Source organism: Callithrix jacchus, chromosome 1 (assembly GCF_049354715.1).
Source record: "Callithrix jacchus isolate 240 chromosome 1, calJac240_pri, whole genome shotgun sequence".
Lineage (NCBI taxonomy): Eukaryota > Metazoa > Chordata > Mammalia > Primates > Cebidae > Callithrix > Callithrix jacchus.
The window spans coordinates 93,063,738-93,089,343 of record NC_133502.1 but is presented as its reverse complement, the minus strand read 5'-3'; the positions used below and the strand labels follow the sequence as shown (position 1 = coordinate 93,089,343).

General features: G+C 38.5%; 1 protein-coding gene across 4 annotated transcripts in view; it reads right to left on the bottom strand.

Annotated features, from left to right (window-relative positions):
* CEMIP2 (cell migration inducing hyaluronidase 2) overlaps positions 1-25,606 on the bottom strand; it is an 82,560-nt gene that overhangs the window by 10,101 nt on the left and 46,853 nt on the right. For 3 of the 4 annotated variants that reach the window (XM_017973081.4, XM_078366632.1, XM_002742857.6), the window contains 9 exons: positions 22,707-22,838; positions 21,281-21,316; positions 19,575-19,730; positions 16,843-17,020; positions 15,476-15,691; positions 11,166-11,374; positions 6,900-7,082; positions 3,963-4,182; positions 617-715 (listed from right to left, as the gene is read on the bottom strand). In XM_017973081.4, coding sequence (XP_017828570.3) covers positions 617-715; positions 3,963-4,182; positions 6,900-7,082; positions 11,166-11,374; positions 15,476-15,691; positions 16,843-17,020; positions 19,575-19,730; positions 21,281-21,316; positions 22,707-22,838 — 1,429 coding nt within the window. Of the gene's footprint in view, positions 1-616; positions 716-3,962; positions 4,183-6,020; positions 6,453-6,899; positions 7,083-11,165; positions 11,375-15,475; positions 15,692-16,842; positions 17,021-19,574; positions 19,731-21,280; positions 21,317-22,706; positions 22,839-25,606 lie in introns of those variants that run through there. The other variant, XM_054254827.2, reaches the window with a different exon arrangement.

Here is a 25,606-nt window from a genome sequence, read left to right as displayed (position 1 = left end):
TTATATAACCTTGAAGCTTATTTTATTAAGTTTCCAAGAACCAGGTTCATGAGTAGACATAATCTACTCAGGAAAAAAACATTTCTTAAATTTATTTAAAAACAAATGTTTAGGAGGTATTTATATCGCTATTGTATTGCTTGCTACAATAGAAAATGTGATTACAAGCCAGTGACTATAGCCAGAGGTAATTCATGTCACCCAGACAGAAGATAAAAGCAAGAAGCTACGCCAGGGTGCACATCCGGTCTGAATGTCTGTGTCCTGCCAAATATTTCTCTGCTGAAAATGTCATCTCCAAGGTAACAGTATTAGCAGGTAGAATCTTTGGGAAGTGATCAGGACATGACAGTGTAACCCTCATGAATGGGATCGGCGCTCTTGTACAAGAAGCCTGAGAAAGATCCCTGGACCTTTCTATCCTGTGAGAATGCAGTGAGAAGGCTCTATCCATGAACCGGGCTCACCAGACACTCAATTTGCTGGCACCTTGCTCTTGGATTTTCCAGCCTCCAGAACTGTGAGAAGTAAATTTCTGTTGTTTATAAGCTACCTAGTTTATGGCATTTTGTTATTCCACCTAGAACAGCCTAACACAACATCAGATGGTACTTACAGAAATAACAGACGGGTCTCCACGCTGGGTTTCTGCTTTACCAGGTGACTGGAATTGCACCGGGAGGTAACTTTTATGAGGATCACTAGTAAACACCACCTAGGCAGAGAAGATGTTCCATATTTATGGCACCTCTTACCTTTCTCCAAAAGGTTCCCTCAATATAAACTTAATTATAATTAAAGTCAGTGGGTATATTTCTTATTCTGAACTTTTGGTACACATTTTATAACCTAGAATTCCATCTTGATATTCTTAACACAGCAAGTATATATTTGTTCTTCATTTTCTGGAGCAAATCCAGTTTCAAATAAATTTTATTCTTGCTGTTCACTTCAGTTCCATACGTGATTAAATAAATGTGCTTTATATTTATAAGTAAATATTTATAAATACTTTATGGAAAAACAGGCACAAATATTTTTTAAAGTGTTTTTCAAACCTGTGGTCCCAAACTGGGACTCAGTCACTCTAGGACCAAGGAAAGAAGTGTAGATAACAAGGACTACCTGGTTTAGAAACTTTTAGTAACTTTGTACACGCCCAGGTCTCAACTCCCCTTTGTGACCTGCAAAGCGTTCCATAAAAAGAGTTGTGCCTTATGGACAGGACCCTATTTCTCTCTGTGCTGTCACACTCACGCAGGCCTCACTTTCCCACAAGCACTCCACCCTTTTTCTTGCCACTCTGCCTTGCGATGTTGTTCCCCCTTCCCAAGAATGCTCTTCCATTTTCCCTGTACTCTTCCAAATGACTCCCAGTCTCCAAAGCCTACCTCCTCCCTAAAGGCTCTCTTCTCATTCAAAAACACTTAACTCTCACACAATATAACACTTAGAAGTAAACTGTCCATATAAACCCATGTTAACAACTTCACTGCAAGAATAAACAATCAGCCTGGCACAGAAGTTTATGCCTGTAATCCCAGCACTTTGGGGGGCCCAAGGTGGGTGGATCACCTGAGGTCAGGAGTTCAAGACCAGCTTGGTCAACCTGGCGAAATCCTATCTCTACTAAAAATACAAAAATCAGCCAGGCATGGTGGCACCCATCTGTAGTCCCAGGTACTTGGGAGGCTGAGGCAGAAAAATAACTTGAGCCTGGGAGGTGAAGGTTGCAGTGAGCTGAGATCACACTATTGCATTCTAGCCTGGGTGACAGAGTGAGACTCCATGTCAAAAAACAAACAAACAAAATTAACAATCTAAATGATCCTAAGCAGCATTCAGAAGCTGGACAGTTCTTTGAAGTCTCCAAGTTTGGAGTCAAAAATTCCTGTGAATTTTCCTATTTACTCCTAATATATATGTGTTTGGTTTTGACATTCAGAACAAAAATTAGGCTGGGCGTGGTGGCTCACACCTGTAATCCCAACAATTTGGGAAGCCAAAGTGGGAGGATCACATGAACCCAGGACTTCGAGACCAACCTAGGCAATATAGTGATTCCCTGCCTCTATATTAAAAAAAAAAATTACTCACAAATTTTCAAGTAAAAGTAATGTTCCCAGATACTTCAACTACTCTGCAACTGCACAAAGTCAGTAATCAATACATTTTTAAAAAATGAATTCTGATCAGTGCTTCATGCATAAAAGATAGAGAATGCTAAGTATTAGTGCATAGAATCGTTTAATAAGACAGGCCTAGAATATTTCCAATGATAATTAAATTATTTGTATAAGTTATAATGTTTATTATAAATTATGTAAAGTATCTTCAATATAGAAGGGTCTTAACAAATCCAGCTTGAGAATTAGGCTGGAAATTTTACTTTCCCACAAAGAATATCTCAAAATGTCACTTTAACAGTCAAATTATTATATGGGTCTGGCAAGGAATCATATGACCTTCATATACAGGGTTGTTTTTTGTTTTGGGTTTTTTTTTTTTTTGGCTGGTTGGTTTATTTTTGGTTATACTTCTATGAGAGAATAGAGGTGGCTCAGAAATATGAGAGACTAAGATTGTGATAGTAGAGATGCCATTAAAAAAAAAAAAACTTGGTCAGGCATGGGTCACACCTGTAATCCTAGCACTTTGGGAAGCCAAGGCGGATGGATCACTTGAGGTCAGGAGTTTGAGACCAGCCTGGGCAACATGGCAAAACTCCATCTCTAGTAAAAATACAAAAATTAGCCAGGTGTGGTGGTGCGCCTAGCTAATTTTTAAATTTTTAGTAGAGACGGGATTCCAGGATGGTTTCAATTTCTTAAACTCATGATCTGCCTGCCTTGGCTTCCCAAAATGCTGGGATTATAGGCATGAGCCACCATACCCAGCCAATTTTGTTTTCTAAAATCACTTAGGATAGTAAGAAGTGAAAAGATTTAGTTTTCTCCATATTAACAGACAGTATGCATATTTGTGATAATTATTGCTTGTTAAAAATATTCTTAGTGGACCTCAAATGTGAACATGTATCAGAATCAGCTGCAAGGCTGATTAAAATAGATTGTTGGGCCACATCCCCAGAGTTGCTGATTTCCTAGGATGTGGGTGGGGCCCAAGAATTCCCGTTTTCCACAAGTTCCCAGGGGATGCTGATGCTGCTGGTCTGGGGGCCACACTTTGAGAACCACTTCCCTTAGCCTGTATTTGTTAGTGTAAACATGAAATATAAATCAGGGCAGCTCCATTCTTTGTTTTTTCACTTTGAACTGATCTGATTTCCTCTGGAAACCCTTCTGTATGCCTAATTTTAACTCCTATTTTGGGTTCACTTTCATTACAGTGTTTTCTTGAGATCCAGTTGGAGGCCATCTCATCAAGAATGTTAGAAGAAGCATTTTCATTTCTAAACTAAGTCAGTCTGTACTCTTTTTTTTTAACAGAAATGATAGAGTGATATGGTAGTCTGTACTTTTAATTACAGATAGATATAATGGCATATGTTTCAAAAACAGAGTGAATTTCCACCTTATAAAAAGGAAACAATTTTCATATTAGCTGTATTATTAGAAAAGAAATTTCACACTATGCCAATAAAACAAAGTATCTTTTTTACATCACTGGCACATAAATCCAACCATAATATTGCAAAAGTACCAAACATCTGAGAAAGAAAAATACATGAGGACCAACATAGCAACCTTTAATTTCAAACTATGGAAAATTTGCAGTTGTCCAGGGTGAACTAACATATCACAGAGGACGTATCTCTGTTATAAATTTGGACTAGTTCGCTTCTTATCCACATCACATTTTAGCATGGGCCAAAATTCAGGATATACCATGCAGTGTCCATAAATGGGCAACAGAGATGTTTCAAAGAAAAGTACTCCTATTGCAAAGAAACCCTCTGACTTTTTCTCCCTGGCCACAGACCACTTTTCATCCTTGTTTACCTGCCGAGAGCCGCAGTCTTGACAGAGTCCAGTGAGCATGGACGGCATCCGCCTGACCGCTGATGGCTTTCTGTAGTACTGTGGGTATGCTTTGGCCATGCAGTTACTGATGTCCTTTGAGTCTGTGGCTGCCTGGATCTTGACTCTTTCACATCCCTGAGATGAACAGTAACTGTGGCCATCCCTGTGGCTTTTGGCTTTGAGATACAAAAACAGTAACCTGCACATACACACGAAGAACAATCATTGTAGTTAGGCTTACTCTTGAAAACTTACAAAATTCCTCAAATCAAACTCATGGCCAAAAGGGATGTTCCGCCACTATAGTAACTTTTCCTTAAAAAAAAAAAATTATAAAACGAATAAAGTTTTTTCTGTTTTCTTTCAATCCTTCAAGGGCCCTAAGTCAAATGCAGCAATACTTTGGAAAATATTTTCATGCCCTGCTTCCATTGTCCCAGAACATATCAAAGCTGATTTCTGCTCTGAATTAGTTTGATAGGTAATTTGGGAGGATGAAATTCAGTTTGGCTCAAAAATTCCTTGGAAAACTTTATACATCGTGTGTTGAGTTTAGGATTTGGTAAATTAATGTGGTCATTCTTTTTGCTGTTCCTGTTCATAAATCATTTTGGTTAAGGCACGAAACTGAAATAATAAAAACAGGAACTGTGACTAGTTTGGCTAAGACCAAGATAAAGTCTCAAATCAATTCCTGTAATATTTACAAACAGCAGACAGACCTGGGTTCTTTCTGTCTATATTAGGGCCAAAATCAGGCAAAATGAACAGTCCATCCCACCCATTCTGAATTATCTTCCTACTACCAAGATGAATTAAAAAATCTAACTTCCGGGGCCGGGCGCGGTGGCTCACGCCTGTAATCCCAGCACTTTGGGAGGGCGAGGCAGGTGGATCACGAGGTCAAGAAATCGAGACCATCCTGGTCAACATGGTGAAACCCCGTCTCTACTATAAATACAAAAAAATTTAGCTGGGCATGGTGGTGCCTGCCTGTAATCCCAGCTACTCAGGAGGCTGAGGCAGGAGAATTGCCTGAACCCAGGAGGCGGACGTTGTGGTGAGCTGAGATCGCACCATTGCACTCCAGCCTGGGTAACAAGAGCAAAACTCTGTCTCAAAAAAAAAAAATCTAACTTCCAGGTGGCAGATCAACCTCTGTCAGCAAACTCAGTCCTTCCAAACCAAAGGAAGTCAAGACTCTAAAAAACTTGATCAAATGTGATTGATTACTAGAGATGAAGAATTCACATTTTAATATGAGGTCAATGAACAGTACAAAGTTGAGATTATGAGGTACAAATCGGCCCAAAAGGCACATTAAATATCTCCAGAACTGAGAGCATTAAAAATAAAAATGACAAAAACCACAATTACTTTTGCACCAACCAAATAAAAAGAATTAGGACTTCACAATTCTTGAAATACCTAGATCAGAAAGTATTTCCTATCTTTTTACACTTTTAATCATTAAGTTGTCACCAGACTATCCTTACAAATTTGGATATTCTTTTTATTCTCGTGGAAAATCAACTGGGAATCTGGATGTTCTATCATCTACAGAATGAAAGTCCAAGCAGTTGTTTAGGTCTAATCAAAAACTGAAAATCAATATTGGGTGTGGTGGCAGCAGCTACTTGAGAGGCTGAGGTGGGAGGATCACTTGAGCCCAGAAGATCAAGGCTGTATGGTGCCATGACTGTGCCTGTGAACTGCACTCCAGCCAGGGCCAACAGTGATACCTCGTCTCTTAAACAAAGAAAAACAAAAGAAAAAAAATTAAACATTGGGGACAACTGTGATAATAAAACTTTTAAGCTGATAACACTGTTGCTGGGGGATTAGGACAAATGAGCTGCATCTTATTTAAAGGCTAACCAGGCACTTAACAACTGAGCCCCAACTTCATTCCCCAAATCAATCTTCCACCCTTCTCCCCACTCTGAACTTCTTGCCTTTCCCCAAACATGCAATGCCACGTTCTGCCATGCCTCCATGCATTCGTGCACATGGTCTCTTCTGTGTAAGACATCTCACCCATCTCTTTTTCCATCTCCTCCTAAGTGTTTTTCAAGCTCCAGGATCATCCTCTCAGGATGTCACTGGTTACTCTAAGCTGAACTTCTGAGGCAGGCCAAAAGGCACAGTGAATTATCTTTACAGCTGAGAGCATTCAACTTTTCCTTCTCTAATGACTTGCTTTACATGCCCACATTCCTCAATGGACCGTGAGTTTGCAGAATAAATGTGCCTTCTTTCCATTGGTATGTTTACAGTGCATAGACAATGGCTTACAGGAGGAATGTCTGTATGAGGAGAGAGGCTGAAGGAACATGCTACCTTCTGGAAGGGTACAGGAGATGGAGCCTACCATAGCCCACAGGCTGAGACTGTAACTGGGTAAAAGCAGTCAAAACCAACAGGACCCCAGGAGAAGAGGATTGGAATTAAAAAGTGGAAAGATGCAACCTAGAGAAAGTTGAAAGCAAATATTCCACAGTTACACAGTGATTTTTAAAAACTCAAGGTCAACATGAAAGATAACCTTAAGTCAGGAAGAGAAAAATGAGCTTTCACTGAAATATGAACTATTTCACATGTAAATAATCATATGAAGAACTATTATGAGGAAAAAAATTATTGTAATTTCCAACTGGGCCTACTGGTTCTTCATTGACAAGGGATAATCTCTCTCTCTCAATTGCCTTAATAGGTACACAGCAAACATCTTCACTCGATCCCTACTGCCAACTATAATTACAAGTCCTTCTAGTTCCCCTCTAAACCTCTAATAGAGACGTGCAGAAATTACCCACATCAGCCGCTTTACTAAACAGCTGTGATGCTGAAGAACTAGCAATTTCACCATTACAGAAAAATAGCAATAATTCTCATTCCCCGGTTTCACTGAATTACCCCGTGCCGGAGTCAAAATAGAATTTCCTCTCAGACTGCTTTCTCTGCAGTTCTTCCAGCGAATGCACAGGCTCATATTCTTCGATTTTGGACAATAAACCATTTTGCCGCTGCAAATAGCCAAAGGTAACTTGAAAACTTGTGTTTGATGGATAGCAAAGGCCAACTCGAATCCAGTCATTCCTTTAAAGGAGAAACATAAATAAATTAATTTACACTTTAGCCATTATCTTTTAAGTACTAGAGCGTATGCAAATACCTGTCCTTCATTCCCCCACTTCTTCCACTTCTTGCCCCTAACCATGGTTTTCTCCTTAAATTTCTTTTGTGTGTTGGGTCACTGACGGTAGAAGTTCTGAACCATGGAAGAGTAACAAATCGCCCACCTTTATCTGTTCTCAGATTTCTCATATCAATAGATTTACAGCAAAAATATGAGCATTTAAAAATTTAATTTTTGTTTTGTTGTTGTTGTTTTGAGATACAGTCTCGCTCTTTCGCCCAGGGTGAAGTACAGTAGCACAATCTCTGTTCACTGGAATCTCTGCCTCCCAGGTTCAAGCGATTCTCCTGCGTCAGCCTCTCGAGCAGCTGGGATTACAGGCGCACACCACCATGTCTGGCTAATTCTTATACTTTTAGTAGAAATGGAGTTTCACCATGTTGGCCAGGCTGGTCTCAAACTCCTGACCTCAAGTGATCCACTCACCTCAACCTCCCAAAGTGCTGAGATTACAAGTGTGAGCCACCATGCCCAGCCCCCAAAATTCTTAGTTTTAACAGGATTTCAAAAAAACACAAAAAAAGTTGGATAAAACAGATACTCTAAAAAGATAAGAAAATTAAGTGAGACTGGGTATGGGTGTACCAAGATAGAAAAACTAATACATGGAGAGTGGAAGTGTACACTGGCAAAAGCATTCTAAAGAATTTTTGTGTTTATAAATATATGTTTACCTTTTATAAATGTATTAGGATGAGTTCCTAGTGGCAAAATAGCTGGATATAAAGGTATATGCCTTTTTAAAGCTTTTGATGCATGTCACTAAATAACCATAGGATTTTCTTAGTGTCCTTAAATATAAAATTAATCCTTTTAAAAAACCATTAAAAATATTTTCCCCCTTTTATCATTTTCTCTCTTTTTTGACCTTTTTATTGTAGTAAATATATATACCATAAAATTTACCATTTTAATCATTTTTAGCCATATGGTTCACTGGCAATAAGTATATTCTCAATGTTGTTCAATCGCCATCACATCTATTTTCAGGACTTTTTCATCATTCTAAAAAGTTTTTAAACAATATGTAACAAGGCCTTAAAACTGTTCACATAGCCAGGCACCGTGGCTCATGCCTATAATCCTAGCACTTTGGGAGGCTGAGGTGGGTGGATTATTTGAGTGCATGGATTCGAGACCAGCCTGGGCAACATGGCTAAACCCTGTCTGTACAAAAAATACAAAAATTAGCTGGGTGTGGTGGCATATGCCTGCAGTCCCAGCTACTCGGGAGGCTTAGGTAGGAGGATCAATTTAACCCAGGAGGAAGAGGATGCAGTGAGCTAAGATTGCACTACCACACTCCAGCCTGGGAAACAGAGCAAGACATTGTCTCCAAAACAAAACAAAACAAAACAAAACAAAACAAAAAACCCTAGATTTTAAAGTGAAAAAAATAATCCCACTAAAAATTAGAAAATGCAGAAAAAATATATGAGATGTTATACGGATTATTGCCTATAATAGCAAAATGGGGGTTGCAGGACAAATGACCTAAATGTTCATGGAACAAGGGGGTAGTTAAAAAGATTATGGCATATCCATATGCACAAAGCAACTGAGTTTATAAAGAGGGGAGTAAGGGCCAGACACAGTGGTTCACGCCTGTAATCCCAGCACTTTGGGAGGCCAAGGTGGGTGGATCAGAGGTCAAGAGATCGAGACCATCCTGGTCAACATGGTGAAACCCCATCTCTATTAAAAATACAAAAAATTAGCTAGGCATGGTGGTGCATGCCTGTAATCCCAGCTGCTCAGGAGGCTGAGGCAGGAGAATTGCCTGAACCCAGGAGGCGGAGGTTGCAGTGAGCTGAGATCGTGCCATTGCACTCCAGCCTCGGTAACAAGAGCAAAACTCCAGCTCAAAAAAAAAAAAAAAAGAAAGAAAGAGGGGAGTAAACTATATATGTTTACAATGCCTTGCTTTGGTTAGGAGGACTAGAGATTATTTCCATTTTCTTTATGTTTTTCTATAATTTCCTTATTTTATTTAATGAATAAGTATTGCTTTTATAACTTTTAAAGTGTTATTTTCAGAAGTGGCCATTATGACAAAATTTATGACTCCCCTATAATTATCTTAAATTGAGGGGAAAAAATTGTCCATCTCTTCCTTTTGCCTCTGACCATCATGTAATTTTTATAAACTTTTAGCTGATTGAAGAAGTATGACTGAAATTCATGCCCATGTGGATTTTTGAAACTTCTAGGCTCAGCTGTTTTTTTTACTTTAAAATATTTTTAGTTGCTGAGTATTTGATGGAAAGATATGCAAAGCACTTTACAGAACACTGCCTATCATTTTCTTGTCATACCTCACCTCCAATTCATAATTCTGCCCAATAAAACTTAGAGAGTACTGTTAACCCTTTGACATCTCTCCATCCTCTCTGACAATCATTTGTTTCTTTCATTGACTTCTCTGCAACTCACTGATGATATCAGATTGGGCTTTCAGAAATCTCACTCTGGCTGCAATGTGGACTAAGGATTGAAAGTGGGGAGACCGAGGTGGGGGTTGCTGCATGGAGCTAGGCAAGAGATGATGAGGGCTTGACTCTGCCACTAACACTGAGGGTAGAAAGAAGTGGACAGGTTTAGAAGACTTTAGGAGCTAGAACCAACAAAGTGTAGTTACTGATAAGATGGAGTGATGAGGGAGAAGGAAGAGACAGGAATGAGTACTGGCCTTTTGGCTTGGTTACTGTGTAGGTGGGGCACAGGGCACAGCAGCAACGATCAGAGGAAAACAGTAACAGTAACGGTAATGGTTCAGCTCAGAGCACATGCCAGAGGCCTAACAATTTCAGAACAAGGGCATCTGCCACGATGTTCATTATCCTTGGAAGTGAGCTGCTTACAGCTAAAATACTATATCTTCTAGTCCTTCTCTGTTCATTTCGACTGGATGTTTTAAGAGTATTCTGACAAGTCAGGGCTTGATGATGAGTCAGGTGAACAAGCCATTTCAATTTTTCAGGTACATATCTCAGCAGTTTCATGGAGTTGCACGGGTTAATAGCCACATGTATCTAGATTAATAAGATACATGTGGTTTACCGCTCCCTTTCGAAATAGTCCCACCCCACCTTCCTAGTTTCACATTCTGTCACTTCCCCTGATACATCCTATGTCCCCATCACACTGAATCCATTATTTCCCCCAGGAGAACTGGCTCTTTCCCAACACCATGCTTTTATTAATATCACAAGACTGATCGCTTCATCAGAATCATTCTTCACTGCAGCCTGACTCAACTCCCTTAGGCAGAATTATTTAATAGTTGCTCTATCATTTGTCCACTAAAAAACAGCTTTGGTTTATCTATTTACTTGAGTTTTTTCTACCTTTCTACTGTGAACTTTTAGAAGGCAAGCACTTCTCTCATTCATCTTTATGTCAGCTGACACACACTAAAACACTGGAATAAATTAACTGTAAAAATTGCATCTGGGATTGTATGTGATATTAGAACAGACAACTGAGAAATCAAGAAGGGATAAAATAGTGCTTTCGGGCAGGGCTAGTAAACACCTAGCCTTTATGTCCCAACTCTTTCACTTCTTGCCCCAGCAGGTATTACTAATCCATCCCACCACTTTCTTCTGCCAAGTTTAAACTCAGCCTCAAAAATCTTTTTAATTTTTCAGGTAAGCATCTGCTGGAACACCATATAAAACTACTTCCCATCCCAGCTACAGGGAATTAAAGCATTCAGCAGACTGTATTAAAACCTATTGTTGAATGGCTTTATGTGCATAATAACTTGACCACAGAGAAAAAGAAATGTTTTTGAAATGACAGGATTACATTTGTATAATCTCTTAATTCTATCCACACAAAATATATAGCCTCCCCACAAGAGAAGTAAAGTACATAAAATTGGCTTTCTTTGCTTGCTGCAAAGGAGATATAAGTTATGCTTTTTCTCCACTAAATTACTACTCACTCGACGATTTGAAATAACAGTATTAGAAACATACTTGTTGAAGTTGACGAGGTATAGAAATGTAGTCCGTGGTGCTGGCCCATTCCAGTGGATGGTATATCCTTTCTCCAGCATGATGACAGGCTGGTACTGTGGAAAGGCAGCCTTCTGATTAATACCTCGGAGCACCATAGGGTGGGACGGATACTCATCTCGGGCAATGGTCATAGAAAGATTCTGAGTACTCCATGTCTGTACATAGACCTTAAAAAAAGAAGAAGTAAAGGGAAGAGAATGAAAATATAAACAGCTAGACAGACATTTCCAGCACAAAGTCAAGTGTCTCGACTTTGAAAAGATTCTGTGATCCGTGCCAGACTAAGTGAGCAGCAGCCAACCACATCCTAAGCCACTTATAGTGCAGCTGACTTAAACTAGAAATGGTAAAAACAGACCATGTACTCTGCTAGCCAAGATCTTCATCATCGCTTCCACCACTACAGGCCAGCTTATTCATCAGAATATGAAACTTCTGTGGCTTATATAGCTTGTCAAAGAAATCTCTCAGTCTGAAGAACACATATACAGAAAAATTAGTAAACTCATGTGAAAACTGATACCCTCTAGTCAAATCTAAGACACTTTCCACTAAACCAAGACATGAAAAATTTATATATCTATTTAGAGCTTTGACTTTCAATTTTCCACAGCCTACATCAGCACACAAAGCCATTTTTCAGCCATTAAAAAAAAAAAAAAAGGTTATAAAGTACTGTGCAACAACTGAAAAAACATATTAAACAGAGACAAATGTGAAAGTCCTGAATTTATTCCAGTGGCATTTGAGCTACTTGCTATGCCAAAACAAAACCATCCCCAAATGTATCCTACAAAGGAAAATTCTTAGAACAACTCTCCTAAAACAAATCAGTATCCAGACCCAAATTCTCCAGAATATTAAAGCAGCTGCAGAACACTGACATTTAATCTACAATACTTTTGTATTTTCCCTTTCATTTCTATGATCTTATCCATATTGGCTCCTCAATTTTATGTCCTTTTAAACTACTTCAATTATTTAATACTCTGCTGATACCACTTAAAGATTTAAAATAGAAAACATATTTTAAGACTATTGATTGTCATTTAAATACATATTCAATATATTAATTTAAACATATTTAGGTTTAACATGTTTAATTATATATATTATGTATATGTATATTATTATACACAAATATATATAACATGTTTATATATATTTATTTATATGTACATTTATACATTTTTATGTGTGTGTGTATACATATGAGGATATACACCCATCGAATATCTGCCCCTTGCCTTATTAACCTTAATTCTCCCTATATCATCATCTTTCTTTCTGAGCACCTTTATCCCTCAGGTCATTAAAAAGCATATATTCGGCCGGGGGCAGTGGCTTACACCTGTAATCTCAGCACTTTGGGAGGCCGAGAAGGGCAGATCATGAGGTCAGGAGTTTAAGACTAGCCTGACCAACATGGTGAAACCCCATCTCTACTAAAAATACAAAAATTAGCTGGGCATGGTGGCACACTCCACACTCCTGCAACCCCAGCTGCTTGGGAGGCTGAGGCAGGAGAATCGCTTGAACCTGGGAGGCAGAGGTTGCAGTGAGCCAAGATCACACCATCGCACTCCAGCCTGGTTGACAAAGCAAAACTCCATCTCAAAAAAAAAAAAAGCACATATGCCACTAAAAAGTATTTACAAATAGTTAAATAATGATCATTCTATCCAATTGCTCCCATTTTTTCCCTACAATTGCATACTACATCATAGTAACAGCAAATGGCTGCAGATCTGGGCTTCCAGCCCAAATTTCATAATCTCAGGAGTAAATTTCTGGCTCATGGTCTTACCATCCCCATTTCCCCCTGAGAAATGTTAGATGACTTCTTCATCTACAAATAAAAACAGAATTACTACTCTGATTTGTAACACAGATCAGGTCAATATTCTCAAATACATTCGATATTCAAAGGATTGAATGCTTTACTGAGTGAATGTTGAACAAATGAACAATATGTCACATTGATAATAGTAATGGTAATTTATAAAACAGCTACCATAACCATGTATTTTATAAATACATTTATGATCACTTAAAAAATATAAAGTTTTCATCCGAGTCATGGCACCAAAAAATAATATAAAGTTTTCATTAGTGTGTAAGTGCCACTTTAAGACAGACAGACAGATATATGCATACATGCATGAATACTCATGGCTGCCAAGAACTTCAGCCAAAACTGTAGCTACAAAAAGACTAAAAGCTTTTTATTTTTTATTTTTGTTTTAATTCTAGAACTTCTATAGTTCCTAGGTATTGATGGGTAAACTTAATCTGGGGAAGGCAATTCTGATTCAGAATAAGATAAACGGAAAAAATAAATCACATTTTAAACCGTGTTCCTTTCTTTGTTATTCTACTGTAGTCAATTCCCCACCCCTTATAGGACTTAGACAAGTATTACTTAAAAAATTTTTTTTTAATTTTTGCTCATGGAAATGAGAAATCCCATAGCCACAAAGAAGCTAATACCCTCACTAAAAAAAACCCAGAAACTCTCTCCTGTCTTTATTCCTCTTAAGCCCTTTGTTTTGTCTAGAGATAAGGATTTAAACTTCTTTTAAGTTTTAAAATTTTTAAATCACTTCCTTTAATTGTCATAATTCAGTCAGAAGAGCAATGAAGAATTCTGATCCAAGAAGCTCCAGCTATTGAAAACTCAGGTGGTAGAAACTACATGAAATTCAGGGGGCTCAGAGAAGTGACAAGTGGGAGCCCACAAACACACCTTTGACTGGAAAGTGAGCAGAGCTCAGGAGAGGGGAAATAGCACAGCACTGATCCTCCCCAGGAAGAGCCCATACGACAAAAAGAACATCTAGCAGCAAATCAAAGAAAGGGGCTTCTTTCCTGCCTTTAGGGCTATCAGAGCCCAATTCTAGGTGGAAAATCCCTTGCTCTCCCTCTAATTCTTGTCTCCATGCTCTGATCATCTATTTCCTTTATGCCTTTATCTCCTCTGAGAGTCCATTATTAAATCCTACCCTTTAATTGTCTAAAGCATGAAGCAGAGGGCAGCAGTGGGATCTGCTGCCTTCAAAATCCTGGGCAACTGGTACCTCCAATTCTGCAATCTCTCCCATCACCAAAATTTCACTATTAAAACCACCTTTGCAACTTATAGCTCTTCTCCTTAAATAATACTAAGAGCAGCAGGCACTGAAACATGTGCTAGGCCATATGCTAAATGCTTTACATATATGCATGCACTCTCTCTTCACAAGAGCCTCATATGAGAGTAATTACCATTATCCCGATTGTGCACAGACACAGAGTAGTTAATTAACTTGTCCAAGACATACTTTAGAAGATAACAAAGCCACAATTCAAACCCAAGCAGTCTAGCTTCAGAGTCTGTGCTCTTAACCATATATAGTACCTTGCAAATTAGTTCATCCTCTTATACTAGGCATCAAGTTAATACACATTAATGCTTAATGTCTTCAAAGAGGTGTTTCTCCATCTATATCATCTTCTTCATATTTTCATAGACATTTTATCATAATATAATCAGAAAATTTTCCTTAGATTCCTTTCTTGTCCACTCACTCCTAATCTCCACTCTGTCCCTGGAACATCTCACTTTTCATGTGACCTATTGATATTTTGTCTTAAAAGTCAGATTCTTTAATTAAGTAGAGATTAATAACCCCCAAAGCAAAGGATAAAAGTCCCTCTAAGAGGGCACAGCTGTAGTATGGCAAGAAAACCTAAGAGTCAAGAAACTTAGGTTCTTGCTACATTCTAAACATATTTAACCAAGGGTAAATCAGCTCTCCTCTCTGAGGCTCACTTTTCCACTTCTTAAACAATTCTGGAGTTGAGGAGTTTTAAGAAAAATTCCAGGTGTCCATGATTCCTAATGAATCGAAAGAAAGGAAAGAAGGGAAGGGGGAGAGGAGGGGAGGGGAGCGAAGGGAGGAGAGGAGGAGAGGAGGAGAGGAGGGAGGGGAGGAGAGGGAAGAGAAGGAGGAGGAGAAGGAAGAGAAGGAGGAAGAAAGGGAAATGAGGGGAAGAGGGGAAGGGGAAACGGGAAAGGGAAGGAAAAGGGGAAAGGGAAGGGAAGGTGGAGGGAAGGGGAAGGGGAAGGGGAAGAAAATGAGGAAGGAACTGGAAAGGGAATGGAAGGGGAAAGAAAGACTACATTTTGGAAAACATCAATCACACTGAAAAGCTGAAAAGTACTTCTCACAGAAACAGTGCTGGCAGGAGCTGGTAGAACTTGGGCATGATACATTTGCTAAGCCTACCTGGGCATAGGTCCCATTACAGATCACTGCATTCCACTTAGTAACATTTACACAGCTTGGATGGCGGATCAGGTAGTTGTCCATTCTTCCCACATAAGCATCCTTGTATCCTGTCACAGAGCCATCAATGTCGTGGAATATAGAGTTCTTATCACCATCCAGCTCACAATCTTCAAACCAGGGACCAGGCTTTCCAAAAAAGACATTCAGAGAGACCTGACCACAGTGAAAAAGAAGGACGTCACAAAATGAGGGCTCCTGCTGTCTCCCTAGCAATGACCCAACTGCAGGTCCACTGTGATTGCTTTAAGGTTAGAGCAGTTCTGTCACTGCTATGAGCAGTTACAGTTACAGTTGTCAGCTGTGGCACTCAAGTCAACCTGAGTTTTGTACTCAATTAACAACATGCTGGGTTTTGGGGGAATTTCCCAAAACCTTATGGTGTTTAATGGGCAAATGTTATACTTCATCTTTATTTGTTCTCCAGACAAAACTCATTTGTGGTAAGAGAAACCAGAAGAGTTGTGGGAAGGGGGACTATTCAGTCACATACATTTGTCAAAAATTATAAAAAATTATAAACTGTATATGTAAGAGCTGTGCATTTCCCTATGTGTAAATTATACCTCAAAGAAATACAAATATTTGATAAGTCATCTTGAGAGCTAGTTAATGAGTTTATCTCCAAATGCTTTAGGTACTTGTTCATACGACTCCTCCCACCAAAAAAATAAACAGGTTAGTACAGGTCAAAACAGAAACACAATTTAAGTGTTGGCTTAGTATAGCTGAGTTACTGACAAACACTAGAATCTGCTAAAAAGCCTGTATTAGTACCTCACTACTCAATACAGATCAAACTCAGCTCAATAGTTTTCCCACCCAGTGGAGTTTATTTAAAGCCTTTATCAAACACATAATGCACAGCTGCAAAATGGGCTGCAGGTGATACATTTTACAATCTTTAGCTGCTTCTTATTAGCAGTACATTATTTGATACTAACGCTGTTCAATACAGATACATCTCTTAAATGCTTTTGTGCACTTTTTCCCCTGGGGTGTTTTTTCCATAATCGTATGTCCTCCTGTTGCTATGAAACTCTACAACCCCTGTATCATCACTTGAAGGCATATTCCCTATCAAGGTATGACTTGAATGTCAAAAATACCCCAAGTCACACAGGACTTCTGTTCGCACCTTGAACTCAATGGGAGAGAGTGCATGGAATCAGGAGCTGCTTCTGTGTGTATTTCTCCTCCCACTCATACAGACTCAGGGCAGATCCATTGCGTTTTTGTCTTTGAGAATGTGCTATCCCTCCCTCTCTCACCAGAGTCACTACATAGGAACTACAGAACATACTTACGTGTGGACCAAACTTCACGAGGGAGATGTTATTCCTGGGGGTTATCTGCCAAGAATTCTTCATGAGGAAGCCAACTGCACTGCTGTACCTATCTGGAGTTGGCACATAGTTTTTGAAAGTGCTCCTGGTGAGATGAATGGGCCCATCATAAATCTGAAAGCCTCTAATTGGGAATGTCCTGTGAAAATACAAGATTTTGTTTAATGCATATGGGCTGTCCCCTTTGCAGCACTTCACTTACTGCTTTTATGAATACTGCTAAAGATCCTGTATGCACTAGGATACAGTGGGAACCAAGACAAGATCCCTGCTTGAATGAAACATACACTGCAGTGGGAAAGACAAACAGAAAAACAAAGGATCATTTCAGAAAATAAGTGCTATAGAGACAATAAGACACAACATTATAATAGATTGGGTGGGGAGAAAGATGCTATTTTAGAGAATGAAGAGGTTACTTTGTCTTCCTTGAATCAACTCAGTTAAGATCTTTCATTTGGAACCTCATGTACTTCAGTCTTTGTTCCCAAATTTCCGTCCACGAGAACAAAAGACATGACTGTACTTAGGCAGAGAACTGCCTCTCAAGACACTAAATGATAGTACAAAGGTGAAATGATACACTTAAAAGTGTGAAAGCATGAGCCCTCAAGGCTTACCATGTCAACAGTGTTAACTAGACTAATAATTTTGTTTTATTCATCGTCCTCCTTCCTGTTCAAACACGACTCCTTAGCCTACTAATCATAAATCAGTAACCATAATTAATGTGTAAAACTGGTAATATTCTGAATTCCTTAAGTTCCTCTCCTATTACTTCTTTAATTGCATGGCAGAGGATCTCTATAGCAACTAATTATTCTACAACTAGGCAGTGTTGAATCATTTAGCAAAAGCATATATGCTAGCAAGAAAACCAAACAGTCTAGTTAAAAATCTACACATCATTTCTAGGCATACATCTCAACATGGTTCTCCCCTGTAGAAAACGTTGTGATATATTTTGGCTCTGTGTCCTCAACCAAACTTATCCTTGTAGCTCCCATAATTCCCACGTGTTTTGGGAGGGACTGCTTTTCTCATGATAGTGAATGGGTCTCACGAGATCTGATGGTTTTAAAAACAGGAGTTTTAAAACAAGCACAAGCTTATTCTGTTTGCCTGCTGCCATCCACGTAAGATGTGACCTGCTCTTGTTGCCTTCTGCCATGATTGTGAGGCCTCCCCAGCCATGTGGAACTGTTAATCCAATAAAGCTCTTTCTTTTGTAAATTGCCCGGTCTCAGGTATGTCTTTATCAGCAGTGTGAAAATAGACTAATACAGGTTGTAAAGATATAATAAGATTAAAGCTGGCTCCATTAATCAATGAGATATTTTAGTTTTGGAAAATCTTCCTTACCAAAGCAGCAAAAAGCATTTTGAACTAAAACTGAAGGTCAATAACAAATACAGAGAGGAACTGATATGTCCCCACCATTGCACTGCAGTCCACATGCCAACGAATGCAGCCTTTTTTTTTCAATCTACACATTAGGAGAAACAGCAAGAGCCTAGTTGTGAAGAGAGCAGCACTGAAGACAACCACACTGGGTTTGAATCCTGTCTCTTCCACCTAGTAAGATACTCATTTGTAAAACAGGATGTTGGCAGTACCTATCGCATTGAGCTTGGTGAGGATTAAGTGAAAATATTTACAACAGGGCCTGACATATCATAAGCATTTAATACATGTTAGCTATTTTAAAAATCCATGAAGTTCTTTTCCCAGTGGCTTCTGTGGGCTACAGGAGTTCCACACAGAGTGTAGCACATAGCAGTGCTCAATATTCCACAATGACAAGCAGAAGGGGTGAGAAGACAAGCATAGGTAACCTTGTTCCAGAAAACAGTACAGCTCTTCCTCGAGGCCTCGGCTCTGCACCACTACTCCCCAAAGGTAGCAGTCTGTTTGCCCATTACTCTGCCTTATTCTAGCCCAACATCCAAGAGAGCATTCCTCTAGGGGAGTTGATTCTTGAAGAATTATGACATGGGTCAGATATAAAGCCTAACAACACTGTTTAATATTTTTCTACCTGGTTTTCTCACAAGTAAAATGAGAAGCCCAAACGGTGCCTCAGAACTGAGATATGAATTAGTAGTTTCCTTAAAGCTCTGAAGAAGTGCTAAGTACAGTTTTAATGACTCTATGACTATGATGACAGAACACACGCCAAGAGCCTACCCTGCTCCCTTCAACATCTAAACCACCGTTAATTATACAGCCGTGGTTGGGTTTTGAGTTAACTTTGGCATCAATCAACTCTCATTTCCTAGGACTCTTTTCAGTAGGTAATTTCCTTTTTCCAGTAGCTAATTCTGAAAACCAACAACACACATTGAGGAAAACCTGACCTAATGTCATAGTTGAGGGTTTGGCAACTTTCTATGGCCCGAGACGGAAGAAAAAAAGTTTACATAAGGTCTTATATAAGGAATGAGAAACAAGATAGGTTTCTTTGTTATAAAATTGATAATTAAATATATGAAATGTTTAATAACTAATGCTCCAAAATTTCAGGACGAAAATACACATAATAATCATAATAGTAGCAGTAGTAATAAATAATAAAATAGGAAAGGAGTCACGGTAGGAACCAATCCATCCAGGATTATTACAGAAACTTTCCTGAGGGTTAGGTTTTCCTTTATTGCTTAAATTTAACACTCTACAACTAAAGCAATGCTTACCTGTTCCTGGGTAATGTCCGAGGCTTCTGGTCTATTCCTCCAGTGCCTACATACTTGTTCTGACCACCGTGAAAGCCATAATTCCTGCTCTCCCCAACAAAGAGAGATTCAGATACCTCTTGGCTGGAACCTTCATCACTTGGGAAGCTTCCATCACTGTTAAAATGAGAACAATCAATAGCTACACTTCTCTAGGAAATTTAAACTTATGCTCAAATGTAGCCATGCTATAACTAAAAGGCTAAAAGTTTTAAAAGAAGCCAATAGCTTTTTCTAATACATATTTACAAATCTTCAGAAACTGCTTTTTTTTTTTTTTTTTTTTTGAGACAGGGTCTTGCTCTGTCACCCAGACTGGAATACAATAACAAGAACATGGCTCACTGCTGCCTTGACCTGCTGTGCTCAAACAATCCTCCCGCCTCAGCCTTCCAAGTAGCTGAGACCACAAATGTGCACCACCATGCCCAGCTAATGTTTTTAAATTTTTGTAGAGATGGGGGTCTTGCTGTGTAGCCCATGCTGAACTCTCTTGGCCTCAAGTGATCCTCCTGCCTTAGCCTCCCAAAATGCTGGGATTATAGGCATGAGCCATCACACCCAGGCTTGAAATTGCTTTTAAACTATAAAAATACTTATACCTAATTATAATTTTATATATATATCCCCCTCTTAAAATATGTATTTTTTAATATGTGAGATATATATATATATATGATACACGGTCTTAAAAAAATTATATATTTTAAGAGACAGGGGCTCTTCATATATATATATATATGACAGAATTACATACATATATATATATTTGTATATATTGTATGTATGTATATAATTACATACATACATATATATATATGTATATGTAATTCTGTCACCCAGACTGGAGCGCAGCAACCTTGAACTCTTGTGCTCAAGGGATACTCCCACCTCAGCCTCCAGAGTACCTAAGATTACAGGCATGCCACCACACCTGGTTAGGTTAATTTTTAAAATTTTTTGTAGAGACAGGGTCTTGCTATGTTGCTCAGGCTAGTCTCAAACTCCTGGCTTCAAGTGATCCTCCTGCCTTGGCCTCCCAAACTGCTTACAGGTATGAGCCAGCACACTCAGCCTTCATATGAAGTAATACATGATTTGCAAATTATATATAAACAAATGAACTTTAATTCAGCAGCAATGACTAATTGCTCTAGTCTCTAGCAACAACATTGCAAATAAGAACAAACTTGCCCTGAATATAAGAATTAAATGACAAGCATGTTTAACATGACAACTAGAATGATTATTATCTGAAGAAAATATATATAGAGAACAAAAGTTTACTTCTTAAAGACTACTGCTAAATTTAGAGCAGCTTCTAAGAAAGAAAATATTAGTTTTTTAATTTTCTCCCTACTTTTACTCCCTTCCACTTTTTTCCTCTACTTTTTGAGAACTTTAGTCAAATTAAAAGTATTTTCTTCTAAGCAAAAATTATCCTTCTATGAAATTCCAGCTGTATTAACCTAGTACTTTAGTATGAATTTGATTAAGAAAAAAATGTATTTTTGGCCCCCTAGTGGTATCAGGAAGAGGGTGCTAATTTTTTTTAATGTTGACATATGATAAAACATTCCTGTGTATGATCAGGAAAAAGAAAATTAAGGGTTATTTAACTTAAATCTTTAAAATAATCAAGTAAGTATTTTTAAGTATTTACAAACCTGGCAAAGGTCAGTCCTATTCCATTATCTGCAAATCTGTCAAAGAAAAGAGAATGAAGAACATTTTAATTCACCATAATATGTAAAAAGAGGTAATTATCTCAATATTTAATTATCATGAAATCCAGGAGATCCCAATATTTACTCTATACACGACCATACAAAAATTTGATTTCACAATAACTAGGAGTACAGCATCTGTAGCAAGGGCCCCTGACTCAAATCCTGGCTTTGCAAACTATTAGCTGTGTGACTTTGGGCAAGCTACTTAACCTCTCTCAATTTTCCTATCTATAAGTTGAAATGAAAATATAACCTTCCTCATAGGATTCTTGAGAGTATTAAACATTCTAGTGTCAGCAGGGTGTGATGGCTCATGCCTGTAATGCTAACACTTTTGGAGGCTGAGGCAAGAGAGTTGCTTGAGCCCAGGAAGTCAAGACCAGCCTGGGCAACACAGGGACAACCTGTCTCCACAAAAAATTTAAAAGTTAGCAGGGCATTATGGCACATGCCTGTGGTCCCAGCTACTTGGGAGGCTGAGGTGGGAGGACTGCTTGAGGCCAGAAAGTTGAGGCTACATTGGGCTGTGATTACACCACTGCACTCTAGCCTGGAGAGCAAGACACTGACTCAAAAAATAATAATTTCTAATGTTTCAAACAGTGCCTGGCAAACAGCAGTGTATCAAATTATTCGCTATAATTACTATTTTTGTAACTATGTTTTAAAAACAATTAGGCTGTGGTATGATGTTGAAGTCATTTCTACAGATTTAACACAATATCAGTTTTATGGATGAAACAAGTCAGAAATGATGTAAAATGCCAAGAAGCTAATTTCACTGCCAGAAACACACACACACACACACACACACACACACACATTTTTCTAGACTGTTGAATATTAACTCTTAGCTCAACATGCATGAGACCACTCCTAAAATTATACAAATGGTAAAAAAAGTGAGATACTTACTGCCTCAAGTCATGTTAAGACATAAGTCAACAGATTTACTGAGGTGGAATTATAAAACTTTTATTTTGAATGGCAATCGAAAACCATCAAAAAAATAAGGAGTTTCCAAGAGGAAGGGAAAAGATCCAGGTGGTTTCAAAATCTTTATTTAGCTCTCTGACCTAGACCATGCTTGTTACATAAGGTTAAATTCCCAGTTTCTGTTCAATTTCATCAAAAGCTCTCATGCCACTGGACAAGTTCTGTTCCAATAAAAGCACCAGAATGAGACAATTTCAAACATGTGCAGCCTTTCAACTCCAGCATACCTCTTCAGAGCTTGTCCTGTCTATTAATTATAGTATGATTCCAATAATCATCACTGTGCTTTCATGCTACTGGCTTTTAAAAAAAGCTGAAAAATAATACATCAGTGTCATCAGATAATAACTTTGTAGAGAATACCCACGCTGAATTTTGAACGATAATATCTCCTCCTCTGACCCAAGCTCCATTATCATTATTTTTAAAAGCAATAAGCCTGTCAATTAGAGCAGCAACACGTGGTTTTTCAGGGTCTGCATCCTGATGAGGTCGAAATCTAGGGGTTAAAAAAATGATTTTTTAAAATGTAATATAAAAGCCATAGGAATTAGCTAGTTATAATTTTAAGTGTCAAGAAGCAGAATTTAAATTTGACCAAAACAGATGAAAACTTCTTAAGATATAACTTACTTACATTTTAAAGATTCAAAGAAGAAATTACATTTTTTTACACACAAGTTTCCAGAGAACCAGCTGCATTTATATTTTCTTAGTTCTTTTTTGAAAAATCAATTGAAGTGAACACTGCAGGATATTACCACATAAAAATCATTTCCAAAGAAACCCCAGAGCATGAAGTCTGGCATGTCTTCACAAATGCTTAAGGTACATGTTACTAATATAAACTTATTTAATAAAATAATAATATATTTCAACATACACGTATGTGAAAGAGAGTATAATTTGAGTTGTATGCTGGTTACATGTTTAGATATAGACAAAACTGGGTTCAATATCATTAAAATGCCTACATTTAAAATAGACTGTGTTTATTATTTATTTATTGAGATAGAGTCTTGCTCTGTTGCCAGGCTGGAGTGCAGTAGTGCGATCTCGGCTCACTGCAACCTTCACTTCCTGGGCTCAAGCATTTCTCCAGCCTCAGCCTTCTGAGTAGCTGGGACTACAGGCACATGCCACCATGCCCAGCTAATTTTTGCATTTTTAGTAGAGATGGGGTTTCCCCATGTTGGGCAGGCTGGTCTTGAACTTCGGACCTCAGGTGATCCATCCGCCTCAGCCTCCCAAAGTGCTGGGGTTACAGGTGTGAGCCACCACACCTGGCCAGACTGTACTTAATTAACACATTTATTATAAAGACTGAACTTCGACCTTTTCTTTTTCTTCTCTCTAAAACGGTTACAAAGACCTTAGTGAAAAGGTCACAAAATTTGGTGTCAAAAACCATCTACTATAACAACTCAAATACTCAAATGGCCTTGTAATACTCAAATACATGTTACTCAAATACTAAACTGGTCCCATAAAGCCACCTACTTTTTACAAAAATCATTTCTGTCTTAATCTTACAAAGCTAACAGAAGAAAAAAGAAAATCACAGCTTTTCAAAACCCAATTCAACAGGGAGAGATTTCAACCAGTGAGGAACATCATTTGCCTAATGCTAATACCACAGCTGTTGGCACACAATAGGTGCTCACTAAATGTATATGATGGCAGAAGCAACTATGGAGAGAATAGCAAGTGCTAACATCCATAGGCATGACTGAACTTAGCATGTGCAGGAACAACAAGGAAGTTTGCTGGAGAGAAAGAAGCAAGGGAGACAGAATAGAGAGGTGGGCAAGGGCTAGGTAAAAATGTGGGTCTCCATTGGAAATGCAAAGGAAAGTCAATGGGAGCGTGGAATCAAGGAAGTAATGTGATCAAATTTCTTCTTTGTTCTTTTTTTGAGACAGAGTCTCGCTCTGTCGCCAGGGTGGAGTGCAGTGGTGTGATCTCAGCTCACCGTAACCTCTGACTCCCTGGTTCAAACGATTCTCTTCCCTCAGCCTCCTGAGTAGCTCAGAATATAGGAACATGCCACCACCCCCAGTTAACTTTTGTATTTTTAGTAGACACAGTGTTTCACCTTGTTGGCCAGGATGGTCTCGATCTCCTGACCTCGTGATCCACTGGCCTCAGCCTCCCAAAGTGCTGGGATTACAGGCATGAGCCACCGAGTGCAGTCTCTTTTTGGCTCTTTTATCAGATCAGTGACTGCTATTTGGAGAACGGATTATAGAGAATGGACTCTAAGGAGACTAGTCAGAATGCTCTTTATGTGTTTCAGACAGTTGCATGTGTTGTGTAAACTGGGGCAATAGCAGTGAAGACAAAGAGTGTCATATACATCTTTAGACTATATGACCCAAGTCCCCTTACCCTAACTAGCTCTGACTTAAGAGGTAAAAAGTCTGACTCTAAGCCAACGTCTACTCTCTGGCATTGTAGTTTCTGCCAAACAGCTTTGCAGTCACTACATAATACTAAGCAGTTGGAAGAGTTCTGGAAAGAAGACACATTGTTCTAAAAGAAAGCAAAAAAAAAAAAAAGAGTATTATAAAGCATCATCTGATTCTCTGCTGTAACCATCTCAACTTTTCTGAACTTCCTATAAATATAAATCATTAACAATACCCCACAGCTCCCAGGCATGTACAAGGAGAAAAAAATAATCGGTAACTAACCGCTTGCTTTGATATCCTTTATTTTCTCCTTCCTTCCTACTTGGCACATAGAAAATAGTTAATTTTCCCAATTGTCTTTTTATCATCAATGAGTTTTCAGCACACTTGTCAACCCTCTCTTAATTGTCCTCTGCTTTAAATGTACTAGTTGGTTTTAATGCCCTTTCACTTTTTAGATGAATTTCCTAATTTCAAACCAAGAGCTTTCTTGAGTTACAATTTTCCATCTTGGGATTCCTGAGTTTTCATGCCTTGAAGACACAGGGAAAGGCTTATCTGATTAAATGTTGACTCAACTTCCTCTTTGATGAACAGACTGAGTATCTTTTGGATTCTCTAAGCCTGGTGTTTAATAGATGAGCTGGTTTATTACTCATTTATGCTAGTTTTATCATCTTTGCCATGTCTAAATTGCATGACTATATATGAGCATATTCTAAACATTAGTTCAGTATATACACAAGCACTTGTTACTGTTCTGCTATAATTATTTTCAATAACAACTTCCAAATGGAGTCCAATTCCTTGTCAATGTGTATTCATAAACTAGTAAGAGAAATAAATAATGGAGAGA